The 14,321-nt window shown below is 32.9% G+C and overlaps 2 protein-coding genes across 5 annotated transcripts in view; both read right to left on the bottom strand.

Moving 5' to 3' along the window:
• The window catches only part of LOC125830655 (peptidyl-prolyl cis-trans isomerase FKBP15-1-like), a 1,183,135-nt gene that overhangs the window by 235,919 nt on the left and 932,895 nt on the right, over window positions 1–14,321 (bottom strand). The window lies entirely within an intron of this gene.
• On the bottom strand, window positions 2,104–3,583 carry LOC125830639 (serine/threonine-protein kinase OXI1-like). Its single transcript, XM_049509813.1, has 2 exons — window positions 3,213–3,583; window positions 2,104–3,095 (listed from the first exon to the last, which is right to left on the bottom strand). The coding sequence occupies exons 1-2, from the start codon at window positions 3,581–3,583 to the stop codon at window positions 2,243–2,245; spliced, it is 1,224 nt and encodes a 407-aa protein (XP_049365770.1). The 3' UTR covers window positions 2,104–2,242.

Below are 14,321 nucleotides of genomic sequence, written 5' to 3'. Positions count from 1 at the left end.
TAGAAAATTCACTCCTACCTTATAAATTTCTTTCATCTATAGAAAGATTGATAGAGAAATATTAGAACACTACAACAAAAATAACATTTAGCGGTAATAAATATACGCATTAACAAAGAGTGATAAATCAGTTACCGACATTAGTTAATTGACATTGGATCCAGTGTCATCATACGTTTTAGGGACATTTAGAAAGAGTGTTAAATATTAATGCTGCTAAAAATATATTTTTAACGGCAGTTAAACTATTATCGTTAATTAATTGCCGCTAAAGATCATTTTTTATGTAGTGGTAGGAAAGTTATTACAAAACTATATTTCTCTCTTTTGCTATTTAAGGTTTTAACGACTATGAGATGATTTGTAACGACCGTCATGGTTACGTTGTTTTTGTGATTTGTGTCTATCTTTTCTATTTTACCTTTTTTTGTAGCCTCTGTACTTGTTTTTGATCTACAAAAATAGGTGACATGATTCTCGAGGTAATCAAAAGGGGTTTCGAGGTGTTCTTCACTTTAGAAGGTTTTGAAATTAAGAACGTTTAATTTTAGTTAACATTTCAAGTAAACGAATTCGGAATGGAATTCCAACAGTTCCATTAGAATCAAAAGGTAAATTTTGTGGTAGTCGGATACTGAGGCTTTCAAGAGTGGTTGTGTTATTGGTTAAATTAATTTTCATACGTATAATTCATGTATTATATATATAACTAGAAACGTATTTCTTCCATTTTAAAAGGAAAAATCAAAATTTAATACAATTGATAAGAGATTAAATTTAATAGTTATTTACCTGTTTTAGTCGACCATCAAATGGGTTAATTTTGACATAACAACCAAGTGAAATCATGTGACTAGGGAAATGGGCCTATACTTGTCTTTGATGCGCAGATAGTATTTCCCTTTTCTATATTCTCCTTTTCTTTTCTTTTCTTTTCTTTTATCAACAACTTTCTTATAGTACATGAAATATACTTCACCCGTCATTGAATATAACATGTGAGTTTGCTTTCATCAATCTCATGGCTTGATTTCTCTATGGTGGGTGTGCATCTTAATTTTGAAATGGACATCTCAAAAAAAGGGTTCGTCGAAAAGAAGAAGTAATGCATAATACATTTAAAGAAGAGAAGATCAGCAAAAAATCGTCTTTTAATAGAATTATCTTCGTATAGTAATATTAAGTAGCCAATAAAAAAAAAATCACAAAGCTTTTCTCATACTTAATTAGTAAATCTAACTTCAATTTTTTTCTTGTGTGGTTTACAATATTGCACTTATTTTCTTTATTTTGAGTTCTTTAACCTATTTATTATTAAAATATAAAGAATATAATTTGAGTAATTTATCCTTCTTAATAAAAAAAAATCCACTGTCACTTTAGATATTATTGAATGAAGAAGCAGAAAGATTAGCTTTAGTTTCGAATTCTTCGTTTTCCACTGGCAAAACAGTGGTATGGACAGGCGGCAACAACCAATTAAAATTTCAATCACTTGCTCTGTTTTTTTTCAAAAAAATTATTACTATAATAAATTAAATACTACTATAATAATAACTTAAATGAAAAAGATAAGTATAATATTATATATTAAAGAGAAAATTATATATACATATATATATTACAAATCAAATCTAAAAACAGGTTTTGGACTTTTGGTAATTATTTGTATAAAAGAATTTACAGTCCTCCATAAAGCACGATATAAATATTGAATTATATGAAGTTATTTAAAGAAATTAGTATTAAACTAATGAGACGACTATGTGAATGAAAATTAAAGAATTCCAAGTGAAGCAAGAAGAAGTCGCAAGGCAGACGAGCTATAGAATTTCGACCATTTCAATTTTCAACCAAATATAGGAATTGGAGAATATTAAATCTTCATATGCAAGGAAGCATGAGGCATGAAGCTATAGCATATAATATCATAATCAACTGCTCATTTCGATTTAAATTTACTATATACAAATAAAAGCCTCTGCCGTGAATCGTAATAGAATTTCTATTTTAATAAACACTGAACATCTCTCAAATCATCCAAATACCAATTTTACCTTCTCAATTTTGCCATTCTCACCCAAATCACTTGATTTAAAAGTCAATATTCACTAAAATCTATATTTAGTAATTTTTTTGTACAATGAATAGTTAATTCTTATAATGGAATCAAGAATTGTGTTACATGATAAAGGGCTGCAACATACTGCAGTTGCATCTGTATTCAAGGTAAGAATATTAATCAAAAGACCAAAAATTTATCAACTTGGGTGACATTAATTTCATCATGGTTAGCTTGCGAATTCATTTTGCAGTGTTCATCGTGTTCCTCCTCTTCAACTTTGAACACTCCCTGTACAAATAACTCCACATCAATTTCCTTATTCCCTTTTAAAATACTCAACTCCTCATCAAATGGCGCTGGAATAAACGGTGGCCTTGGAAGTTGCACAATCAAATCCCAGTCTACGGATCTGAAGAAATCGTGACCTTTGATTTCATCCACAGAGATCCTCTGCTTCGGATCCTTTTCGAGTAACTTGTTTATCAAGTTTCTCAATGGCGTCGCCTCACCTACTAAATCTGGCGCCTTGGAGAGTATACGATAATATGTTTCCTTTCTATTTGAGCCCCTAAACGGCGTCGTTCCGTACAGCATCTCGTACAATACTACTCCTAAACACCACCAGTCTACCGAGAAGTCATGGCCGTTACCTAAAATGATCTCCGGCGACAAATACTCCTCGGTTCCGACGAATGAATTTGATTTCTCGACCGGATCGAATTCGAGAGGAGCGAGTCGAGCTGAGTGAATAGAATCGTCTGGAGAGATTTCCGAGTTGCGAAGTTTGTTGAAGCGAGAGAACCGGTTCTTCTTTTTGCTCTTCGACGCGATTTGTACCGATAGTTTAGCTGTTTCTATTTGCGGGGCTTCTGGAGTAGATTTGTGTGGAAGTTTTGTAGAGAGATCGAAATCGATTAGCATTATATGACCATTCTCTTGAATCATCACGTTTTCTGGCTTCAAATCTCTGTATACAATCCCTGATCCATGTAGATGCTCCAATGTCAGCACTAACTCCGCCGCGTAGAATCTGATGAATAAAACAACAGTTTAATTACTATTGTTTAGGAAAAAAATTCACAATCTGATGAATAAAACAACAGTAGTGCAATGTGCAGATATACAGAATGAGTGATTGATTGATTACCTTATGGTATCGTCTGAGAACATTTTTTCAGTTTGTTTTTTCCGAATAGAATTGAGATCACCACCAGGACAGTAATCAATGGCATATCCAACAATCTTATCCGTCGATACAACTCCTTTGAGTTTAGGCAGAAGCGGATGCTGAAATGAATTGAGTACGTCACGCTCGAGGTAGATTCGTTTGTATTCGCTGTTCGTACTGGCTTTGTTCTTCTCAATTGAAGCTCTCAAAATAGTTTTGAGAGCAAGCAACTCACCGTCTTCTGTCTGAACCAAAAACACCACTCCTTTAGCTCCGCGGCCAAGGGCGGAAATTACCTTCAAACTCCGCAATTGTATCGACGCAATCTCTGGCTTTTCAAGGTTGTTCATGACGGAAGGTGACGACCGCAACATGTTGATTGGAGAATCTTTGTGAGTTGGGGAGACTCGATTTAGTTTCTCGAGCAACATACATAACTTGTTAGTCTACTGCGGGCTTTTATAGGGTGAGACTTTTGAGGTATTAACAATTAAAGAATTAGAAGATGTCCCCTCTCTTTTTCCTTGCGGGAGAAGATTGGGAGTGGGACTGATTTTTCTATTTCAAATTCATATGATATTCTTTGACTCCATCTAATTCATACCTTTTCCGTTATTTTTTAATTGTCATATTGTATTTTAAGAATCAATACAATTAATTTTTAAAATTAAATTAAATTATATTTATTTGATATTTTAAAATTAAAATTAAAATAATAAAAATTATACAAAAAGAGTATTATAATTTATTGTAATTTCTTTCGTATCAATATAACGTTGAAGTTCATATTATTTGACTCTAAAAAGACAATTATGACAACTTTAAAAAAACAGAGAAAGTATTAACTAAGTTGTTCAATTATTTAAAGTTCAAGAGATTTTTAGGACTTTTTTTTTTTTATATTTGATTTTTCACTACTTTATATTTTCTAATATAATAGTTTAAAAATTGAAAGAATAATGTAATAGAAAGTAATTTTGAATTTATGTTTTAAAATATTTTTCTTTAGGAGTGTGTTAAACTTCAACAGTTCACTTAATATGGACTAGAAGAAATAATTAGTTTTGATAAAATATAACATCTTACATAATTTAATATTAAAATATTTATTTTATTTTTTAATACAGTAATTTATAATTAGACGGATCATTTAAACTACAGATTATATATTCTTCTTACTATACAATGTCAAAAGGGGATTATTATTTTAATGTAATTGAAAAAGTTGAGGTAATGGATGTGTTCGCTATGGTCAAAGACTTCGGGCGCACGTTCGAATACGGTGTGGTATTCTAGAAGCTCATGTCACGGACTTTTCTGACCTTAACTAAATGACTGTCTTGCATAAATAACTTAATTTTAAGGGTTCTTACGTAAATGTATTATTGATAAAAAATTTTTGATAAAACAATCATATGAATATATCAATATATACAAATAGTGTATAATCGGGTGTATATATTAAGTATTGACCCTTAAAATTAAGTTCTTGTTTTCACCAAAGATAGGAAGAGAATTTGTTGTTAAAAATCTTATAGAAATTCTAAGATTTACTTCGTAAAAGTATGAAAAATACTTACCAAGACTTGGTAGAGTTGAAGAAAGCTTTTGGGAGCTATTGGTGTTGACCAAAGAGTGAAAAGTGATAAAAGAAATTCAAAATAAAGTTTTTATAAAATCTGAAAAAACTAATATATGTCTGAAATACAGTGATATACGGATTGTATACATGGCCTATAGACCTTCTATGGCCCGTGGATTGCTTCCATGAAATTTACGGAAGGATTTCAAGCCTGTTCGATTCCTCGAGCAGGAACCACGATTCGTAAATGCTTTCACAGACGATAGTTTTCAGTTCGTGAAACTTGGAACAAAATTTTCATTCTGGAACATCTCTAGTAAAACGGTCATAACTTAATACTCTGGACTTGAATTTACAAAAGATTGGTGGTGTTGAAAAGAAGACTCCTATACCTTTAATTTAATAGGTCATGGGACACCTAACACTTCATATTCTAAAAGATATAATTGTTTGAAGTTAACTCTTGCACGATTTCATGGAAAAACTCAGTGAATAGAAAATGCTTTAAACTCAGCTTAGTGCTATAGGTCTCTAATGTCCCTAAACCACTTCCAATACACTTCCTACTTAGGAATGAACCTTAACATTCTTGAACAACAAGGAATCTTATACAAATACAAAATACGATTTAGACTTTAGGTTAGAAATTTTTAAGGTATTACAAAGTGAGTATATATATATATATAACAAAACTTTTGTAAGAATATGAAGAAAAAAAATTAAACGTCTTCATTTCATTTGACAAATTTGTTTCATAAAATATTGTTTCTTATAAAAATTTAAGGGCAAACTACATAAATTCCATTAGCTTATGTCCTAATTACTAAGATTCCCAATACTTTCAAATATTACTTCCTCTAGTATATTTCGTGCGTAGGATACATGAGTCTAAATCTGTGAGATACATGTATCTGTCAAAATTTAAAACTGAGATACATATTTATTTGTTTAAATTAATTGGTTGTAACTGATTTTCTCAATTAGAGTAGTAATTAAGGATTTTCAAAATACATGGACAACTAATTCTGAAAATTTAAATTAATTAAATTCCTTAATATAAGGCAGAAATCAAGGAGTGTATCTATGTTTAATTAATTTCATTTTATTATTCTTTAAAATAATAATTTCATTAATATTATTAATAAAAGACAAAAGTATGTATATTTTGGTCATGTAATTTGATTAATTTCACTTTATTACTCTTAAAATAATAAATTCATTAATTTGATGTATATATCAATATAAAATGTATCTCTAAACACTTAGATACATGAGTATCATACAAATACATTCATATGTATCATAGAAGTATCTAGTATTAATTTCATGTATTTTTTATATGTATCTAGTATTAATTACACGTATCTATTTATATGATCTAATATTATTTCATGTATCTTTTATATGTATCAAGTATCAGTTTCATATGTTATATCCAAAAACATTTATCTCAGATAAATACGAAATAACATAACAAATATATATGATACTATTAAGATGCATGATAGAAGACAAATACATAAGACAAGACTCGGATACATGACAGAATAAATTTTGTCAAATATGATTTGAGGCCAAAAATATATATTTTTAATCATTAGTTGCCTTACATTTATTATTTGTATTTGCCCTTTTTGAGCATGAATTTGATGAATGGTGCTAAATAGTATATTTTATTTGTCGGAGTAAATTGGTGTAAAGTTAAAAAAATTTAAAGCTAAAACAATTTAAAGATGGAAGATTATAGAAAAAACCAAGTAGATACTTAATAGATTAAATTGAATATTATATTAATATTTATATATGTATATTCAAACGTTTGCAGAAATCAAAGGAGTCAATTGACTGTTCACTACCTCACTATACGTGGCAGCAGATGAAGAGATGCACAAAATTGTTGAGTCGGTAACAGTTTCACGCTTACAACTAGGAAACCAACTCCTTTTGGTTTTGGTTTCCCAATTTATTTTGGATTCAATTATTTTATTTTGGGTTTTCTATATTTATAAATAGCCTATAATAAGGCTGGGCACTGGACCGGAATGGAACCACCGGACCGAAACGAATCGGTACTGGATCGGAACGGGGCGATTTGATCGGGTTGTTGACCAGTACCGGGATGAACCGGATCGGAACTATCAGGATGGAGGCTCAGTTCCGTCCCGTCCCACTATATACCGGGATAGAACTGGGATGGATTGGAATGGACCGGAACGGAACGGGATGGGATAAACGGGACGGCACATATAGCTATTTCAAAAAATAATTATTATTTTTGAATTACGAAAATACGAATGTTTTTTTTATTTTTCTAAGTTATATTAGTTTATAGTATTTAAGTTTTAAAATTTATAATAATTTTACTGAAGTTTATTTTAAAGATATTTTTTTTTAATTTTTACGTATATAAATTTGTATGTTAAGTTTAATAAAGTTTTTTTTTTTAAGTTTTTGAGCTTATGTAGTTATGTTATAAGTTTTAAATATTTGAATCTTTTGAAGTTTATAAGTTATTAAGTTATACTTATAACTTGTAAGTTAAATAACTTAAGTTTGTAATTTTAAAAAATTAAATAAACAAAAAAGAAATGCTAATAAAAGTAAATAATGACAAAAATATTATTTTTTATTTTAATTAAAAATGATTTACTGGGATCGGACCGGTACCGGAATCGAAATGAACCGGGATGAACGGTACCAATATACCGGTACCAAATCATGATACCGTTCCGTTCCGTGTACCGGTTCAATGTATCCCATCCCGTCCCGAATACTACTGGACCGGAACGGTACCGGTACAACCGGTTCCGGTGCCCTGCCTTAGACTATGAGAATAATTATTAGGGGGAGGTACTTTGTAAGAAAACGTTATCAATATTTTTTAGGGTTCTTTTATTCTCCTTTTTTTCTTAGACATTAGTAGCTAACGACACTTGTTCTGGGGATGCGGATAATTGTTGAACATCAATTATTTTGAATTAATGTTGGTTATCGCTTAAATTAATTTTGTATTCTTGTTTTAGTATTTCATGCTTGATCACCATAGCGATAAATATATTGTCTATTCTTTGACTCGGGAGACAAAGAAGTAGACAGACCAAAGAATACACAAAGCTTGATCTTTCTTGCATATCACTTGATTAGATTCATTTTTAGGATTGACACCCGGACGAATACCAAGCTTGGTTAAGAAACAAGATGAAATTTAAATGCGCGCCAATTAGGATTGTCTATACCCGCTCAACGATATAGTTAGACAACTAATTGGAGTAGGCGATTAGAGGTCGAGAGACCATGATCAATCAACCCTGTAAATCAATAATTTGATAATCGTAGTTAATTCATGCATGAGATGTGATACATAAAACCCTATGCATGCTACAACTCTGAAATTTTCCAACCACTGTAAGTAATCTTATTATTTAATTCATGCATTTTTTTCTTTACAAATAAAAGTCAAACACTTTTGGCTCTCTTAAATAAATAATTAGACTAGTATAATTTAGTAAATAGTTAATTGACAAGTCTTTTGGGTTCGATAATCCGGCTCTTTTAGGGCCATTATATTTCTTGTTCGACCACGTACACTTGCGTGTGCATTTGGAAGCAACCAATTTTTGGGGGCACTGCCGGGGACTTAGAAATTAACTATTCTTCTAGGTTATACTTTTTTCTTTTTATTTATTTATTTATTTTGATACATATTTTTTTTCTACTAATTAATATTCTTCTTGGGATGGACTTTTCGCAAGAAATAGTGGGGAATGATGACTATTCATGTGTGGTAAGACCTTGTCCTTATTGCAAAGGAGCTCACTTTTGGCAACAATGTCAATATATTCCCAAGGGAGAATTGTGTGCACCATCTCTATCTTGTAAATTTTGTGATAGTTTGTGGTTCGGTTGTACCTTGTGCTGCTATCCTACTCCAAAAACCTCTCATGATGATTCTAACAATCTTTGTTCCTTTGATAGTATGGATTCTTGCAGGAAATTAGTAGAGGAATATGGAGAACGCTTATGGAGAATCATGTTTGGGATAACATGCGTTGTAGATAGAAAAATAAAACACATTCAAGATGTTGATATGTTTTTCTTGCATACTCAGAACTTAAGCAATGAATTGAATGCAAGGTTGTTGCATTTGAAGCTCAACAATCCAATTATGAGTTTTGTGATACTGAAAAAGGCACTAAGAATTCAAATTGAGGATCTAAAACGGGAGGAGATACAATGCAATCATACTTTTCTTGAAGATGCCACGTTTGATGTAATGTTTTTGAGTTCATGAGGTATTTAACTAATAATGTTAAGTTATTTTCAAACGATTATTGGAGTTGAGTTTAAATTAAGTTTTTAAAGTTATTTTTGCATCATGAGTTTTAATTTTGCTTGAGTAAGTCTTTCGCTGAGTAATGAGCCAGGCCAAGGATTCGCTTGGGAACCAACAATGATTTTCGAGTGCCAGTTCGTGTAGGGTGTAGACTCGGGGCGTGACAAACTTGGTATCAGAAGACAGAGTTCAAGTTTCCTAGGGTGTCTATGAAGCCGTGTCAGTAGGGTCTTGTTTATGGTTGTGAGGGCCCCACTTCTATAAACGAGGGACTACAAACATTTAAGAAAACTTTCCCTTCTTTAATACTCTTAATCATGTAATAGAACTATGTCATAGAGACTTATTCTAACTCGTGTATTCGCATATCCATTCGACTACCCCTCATACTAAAGGTGGTTGAAAAATAAAGTAGGTTATTTATCGATGAGTTGCTCTTAGCGAAAACCTTGAGGAAGTTATGAGACTGTAGAGGGGCTTGAGAGGAGCCTATGAGTGAGTTAATTATTGAGTTCGAAAGAATGTACTCACATTCATATGAATCATGCGTTTGAGCTGAAATCGAGATATACTCTCTTCTCTAAACCTTATTCAGGTGAGACCCCTATGAGAAAGTGTGTTTAGAGCTTGGGTAATAATTTCCCCCTAAAAGATAGTATGAATTACAAGATTATGAGCAGTAGTAGTAAAGAGTGCCCTTAAGTAAAGAGAAAAGCATGCAGAGGTAGAGAAATCTATGAAAGAGAGATAGTGATGGGGCAGATTAAGTTATTGAAATCATGCACCCAGTATTATAAGTGATGAGTTCCTTTATGAGTAGAATAAAGAATAATAATATTGTAGTGAGTTCTTGATAGATGGAAGAGGAATAGTTACTAGTCAAGATGAGATAAAGTATACTTTTAACCAGAATAGGGTTGATGTCGATGTGCCATCATATTAGAGGAGACTAAATACATGTGTTGAATAAGAGAGCAGAGTATTCATGATGTGATAGACCCAAGCTAAGCTTATGATTTTTGAAAGGAAAACCCCATGGTATTCAGAGGATGATAGAACTATTTGAGAGGTAATGCGCAATAAGTGAGTAAATAGTATTTAAGTTGTGAAATGGAAGTTGAAAGTAATCTGTAGATAGGTAGACGGAGAGCTAAAGATTTCTTGCTTGTCATGAGATCTTAATCGGTGAGTTTTTCTTGAATTTCTGGTAGTCGCAAGTAGTATAAGGTGTGAGCAATCATATTGATATCTGGGTTTAGTACTAGATACTAAGCTTGAATTTGAGACGAGTGTCGTGATCAAAAGATGGCAATATGAGGGTGCTGGTGTTAGTTATGAGATATGATCTAGTAGGTTTGACCTGAGATAGGTGAGGAATTAAAGTGTTACTTTGCAATGAAAATGTGGTACTATGACCCATAGAGGAGAGAAATGAAGGTAGAGTAATAAGAGGTACTCCCGAGGCGGTATGAGGCTAGACAAGGTCCCAATTGAGGTTAAGAGAAACATCTTAGAAAGAGGTCTCAGTACCCACTCATGGAAAATTTGATAGTCGTGAGATAAACTTTTCCTAAGTGTTAGAGTAAAAGGGGATATAGACCAGTTCAGAGATGATGAAATAGGTCCATAGCTTTCAAGTGTTAGCTTTAGACCTAAGGGGGAGATGATAAGATGAGAAATCAAGTCAAGTGTTGAGAATAAGATAGTAATGAGTTCAAAAGAATATGAGAGATATCTTTTCAAAGATCTTTTTAGTAGCGGAGTGATGTTAGAAGGAGAAGGTTAATGATCTTATCGTGATGATGAGGGTGTGATAATTCCATCTAAGGTTATAAATGAAGAGGAAGAGGGGGATGAGATTTTACTATGAGAAGTAGTTAAATGAGAGCCTTAGTTGGTTCCGAGTAGTAATGCGGGAAAGTCTAGTTGGTATGGTAGGCATGATGAGAGAATGAGAACTTTTTAAGGAGCTGGTTAGTAGGAGTCCATGGAATTGTTAGAGTACTACGCTTGAATGTGGTGGTAAAGAGTAATATTCTTGGGATGAGGTTCCCTATAGAGAGGTATAGAACCCGAACCTTCGGATTTGGGTTAAGCTTGAATATAGTAAGAGTGTGCCATTAGACTCAGACCTTGGTAAGAGAAGTCAAGTACCCTTGTGGGAGCTATGAGTTGAAGCCAATGAGGTATGGTAATAAGGAAAGAAGAGCGTAGTTGAGGAGTGTTGCTAAGCTTAACAAATAGTAGTCACATTACCCCAGGCATGGTATTCCTATTCTTACTTCATGCCTAGACTCCCTCTCCCTTTGTTTTAGATAAGGTAACTTCAGAGAAAGCGTGAGTATGTTCACAACAACATCGTTCTTGATTTAGATGCTATAGAAAGTTCCAACTTTTGGTATAGATCAGCCCAGCATGTGTTAGTAGGAAAGATCATGAGTCAGAGGAGATGGTAAGAGTAACCCCGTTCCATACCCAATCCAGCCGTCATTCGAGGACGAATGATCCCAAGGGGGAGATAATGTAACACCTCAAAATTTTTTGAGCTAAGACTCAAACCATTCTTCATTATGAGTAAGATTTTGCCGTGGAGTTTAAATTTTATGTAGCACCTTGAGTTCCAAAAAGGAACTAACGAGAATTCATTCAAGTCATTCGTAAGTTCTTTTAAGTTTTGGGTCAACTTCAAACGACCATAACTTTTAGCACAGGATGAGTTAGAAGACCCATAATATATCAAATGAAAGATCTCTGAGTCCTCTTTCCAACTCCACCGAGTTTGATAAATTTCGATTAGGATGAAGGAGATATGACCGTTTGAAGTCAGCCTGTCCAGTTAAGGAAATTTACCCGAATTAGTAAGGGGTATTTTGGTCTTTTCCTTACCCCATCAGCTTTAAACGTTTTTGGTAATATTTTAGGGGTCTAAAATGATTTGGGTTAGTTTTCACAATCCTAAATACGCTTAGGGTTTTAGAGAGAAGTTCAAGAAGAGAAAATAGGAGAAAAGGAAGAGCGTTCAAGATTCTTGCGATTCTTCGAGGGATTTCGCCAAAGATTTGATCCTTAAGAGGTATGTAAGTTTTCACAGTATTGGGTTCGTTCACCCACATGACAATAATGTGTTTCTTTTTCGAATCTATCCATAAAAATTGAGGAAATTTGAGTTCTTGATGAGTTTTCTTGAAGTTTCGTTCTTAAATCGTTTATTATGAGTTTGATGAGTTTTTGAGATAAATGTTAGGAGTTTGAGGGTTGTTTTTAGTAGATTTTTGTGTACTTATGTAAGGTATTCGAATCTAAGTGAGTTGAAAAATACCCATTCGATTCTAGGCGAATTAGGGCAAAAAATCGAAGAAGAAAATTTGACCGAATTTTCTGGGGAGGGGATTGGGCGGCGCTTCCCAGATGCGCCAAGGGGGATGGGGAGGTGCCCCAGAAGTGCGCCAAAAAGTGTTCTTTGAAGTTCAGGGGTTGGAACACCATGCCAGCAGTGCGCCAGAGTCGCCTGCCCCCACCCTTTTTCAATCGTTTTCTCCGTCTACGTTCTTTTAAAGTGTACCTTTACTCCTTACTGATTCTAACTACTCTAAACTACATTTAATCATCATGAGATCCTTCATATCATGAATCATAACTCTTGAATTCATAATTCATAATTCAAATTCAAGAAAGAGTTAATAGTAGAGTTCAAGAAAGTCTTTGAGTTAAATTGTGAATCCCTTGAGATCAACTATTGATTTGAGCTAAGTTTTGAGGAAGTAAGTATGAGATTGAAAAGTTTTGTACCCATGAGTTCTATATTTTTATTGAGACCCTTGAGTTGAGTTGTTCATGTCCATAATTTTGCATGAACTCTATAAATTGAGTATCTTTGAGAGGAGTAGTATCCTGAGTTCTAAGTTCTTGAGTATTGAGTTCCTAACCCTTTTTGAAACTATATTTTATAATTATGGATTACCATATGTTATACATGGAGGTCCTTGAGTTGAGTCAATCATGCCCATAATTCCACATGAACCCTATGAGTCGAGCAGTCTTGAGATGAGTAGTATCATTGAGTCCTTGAGTTCTAGAGTTGTTGAGTTCCCAGTATTGAATTCTATATATGGTTATTGTAGACCTTGAATTGAGTCATTCACGTCCATAATTCGGCATGAAACCTATTTTGAAAAGTCTTTTACAATTATTTATAATTTGTTTTAAGACTTGAGTAAATGAGTATGAGGATAAGGAGAGTCAAGTTTCATTTTTAAAAAAAAATGAATATAAGGAAACTAAGTATTACAAAGAGTAAATGTTTTTACATTTAAAATGAGAGGAAAATTTGATTTCCAAATGAGTTCATGAGGAGTTTTGAGCACTATCTCTTTTAATGAGACCTTTTTCAGTAATAATCTCAAAGTTTGAGGATGATGAAATGTTTTTTAAAACATATGAGCATGAGTTATATTATTATGAGTAGTATGAGCACCGATATTGGGGAAAGTTCAGAAAACTCACAGCCCCATAAACCATGTAGCCAACATGGTTAGAAAGGGTCATACTTTTTAGATGATTCCTTATTGATTTTTAAGCATAGCTTAGTAGATCCACTTATTTGAGGAGTTCTATACCCCGACAAGGTATATGACAGTTCTGACAGTGTGGACGAGACGTTGTATCACTACATAGCTCATAGTGATGGTTGTCGGTTAGAAAATCTCCAAAATAAGAGTTGTTATTGTATTTTTGCATACAACTAAGTTATTATTGTATTTTTTACATACAATTGAGTTGCTATCTATTGTTTTAAAAGCTTTCCATATATTGCATATTTTATTGTTGCTTTATCTTGAGTTGAGTACCTTTAGATTGAGTATCTTGAGTTGAGTATCTTGTGTTAAGTATCTTGAGTTGAGTATCTTGAGTTGTGTACCTTTGAGTTGAGTATCTTATCCTTGAGTTGAGTATCATATCCTTAACTAGAGTTTGAGTTGAGTGAGTTGAGAAGAGGTAAGTACGTTTCCTTTTTATCAAGTTCAAGGTTATGCTATGCTTTAGAATTCCCCTTACATGCTTGTACATTCCACGTATTGAGCCATTTGGCCTGCATCATTTCACGATGCAGATACATGTATTCAGGGTCATCAATAGGCGCTTCGTTGATACCATATGCAGTTTGAGTTAGCTA

This window comes from Solanum verrucosum, unplaced genomic scaffold (assembly GCF_900185275.1).
Source record: "Solanum verrucosum unplaced genomic scaffold, falcon-dt-bn FXZP01000297.1, whole genome shotgun sequence".
Classification (NCBI taxonomy): domain Eukaryota; kingdom Viridiplantae; phylum Streptophyta; class Magnoliopsida; order Solanales; family Solanaceae; genus Solanum; species Solanum verrucosum.
Note: the sequence above shows the minus strand (reverse complement) of the source record. Positions and strands in the feature narration are given on the sequence as shown.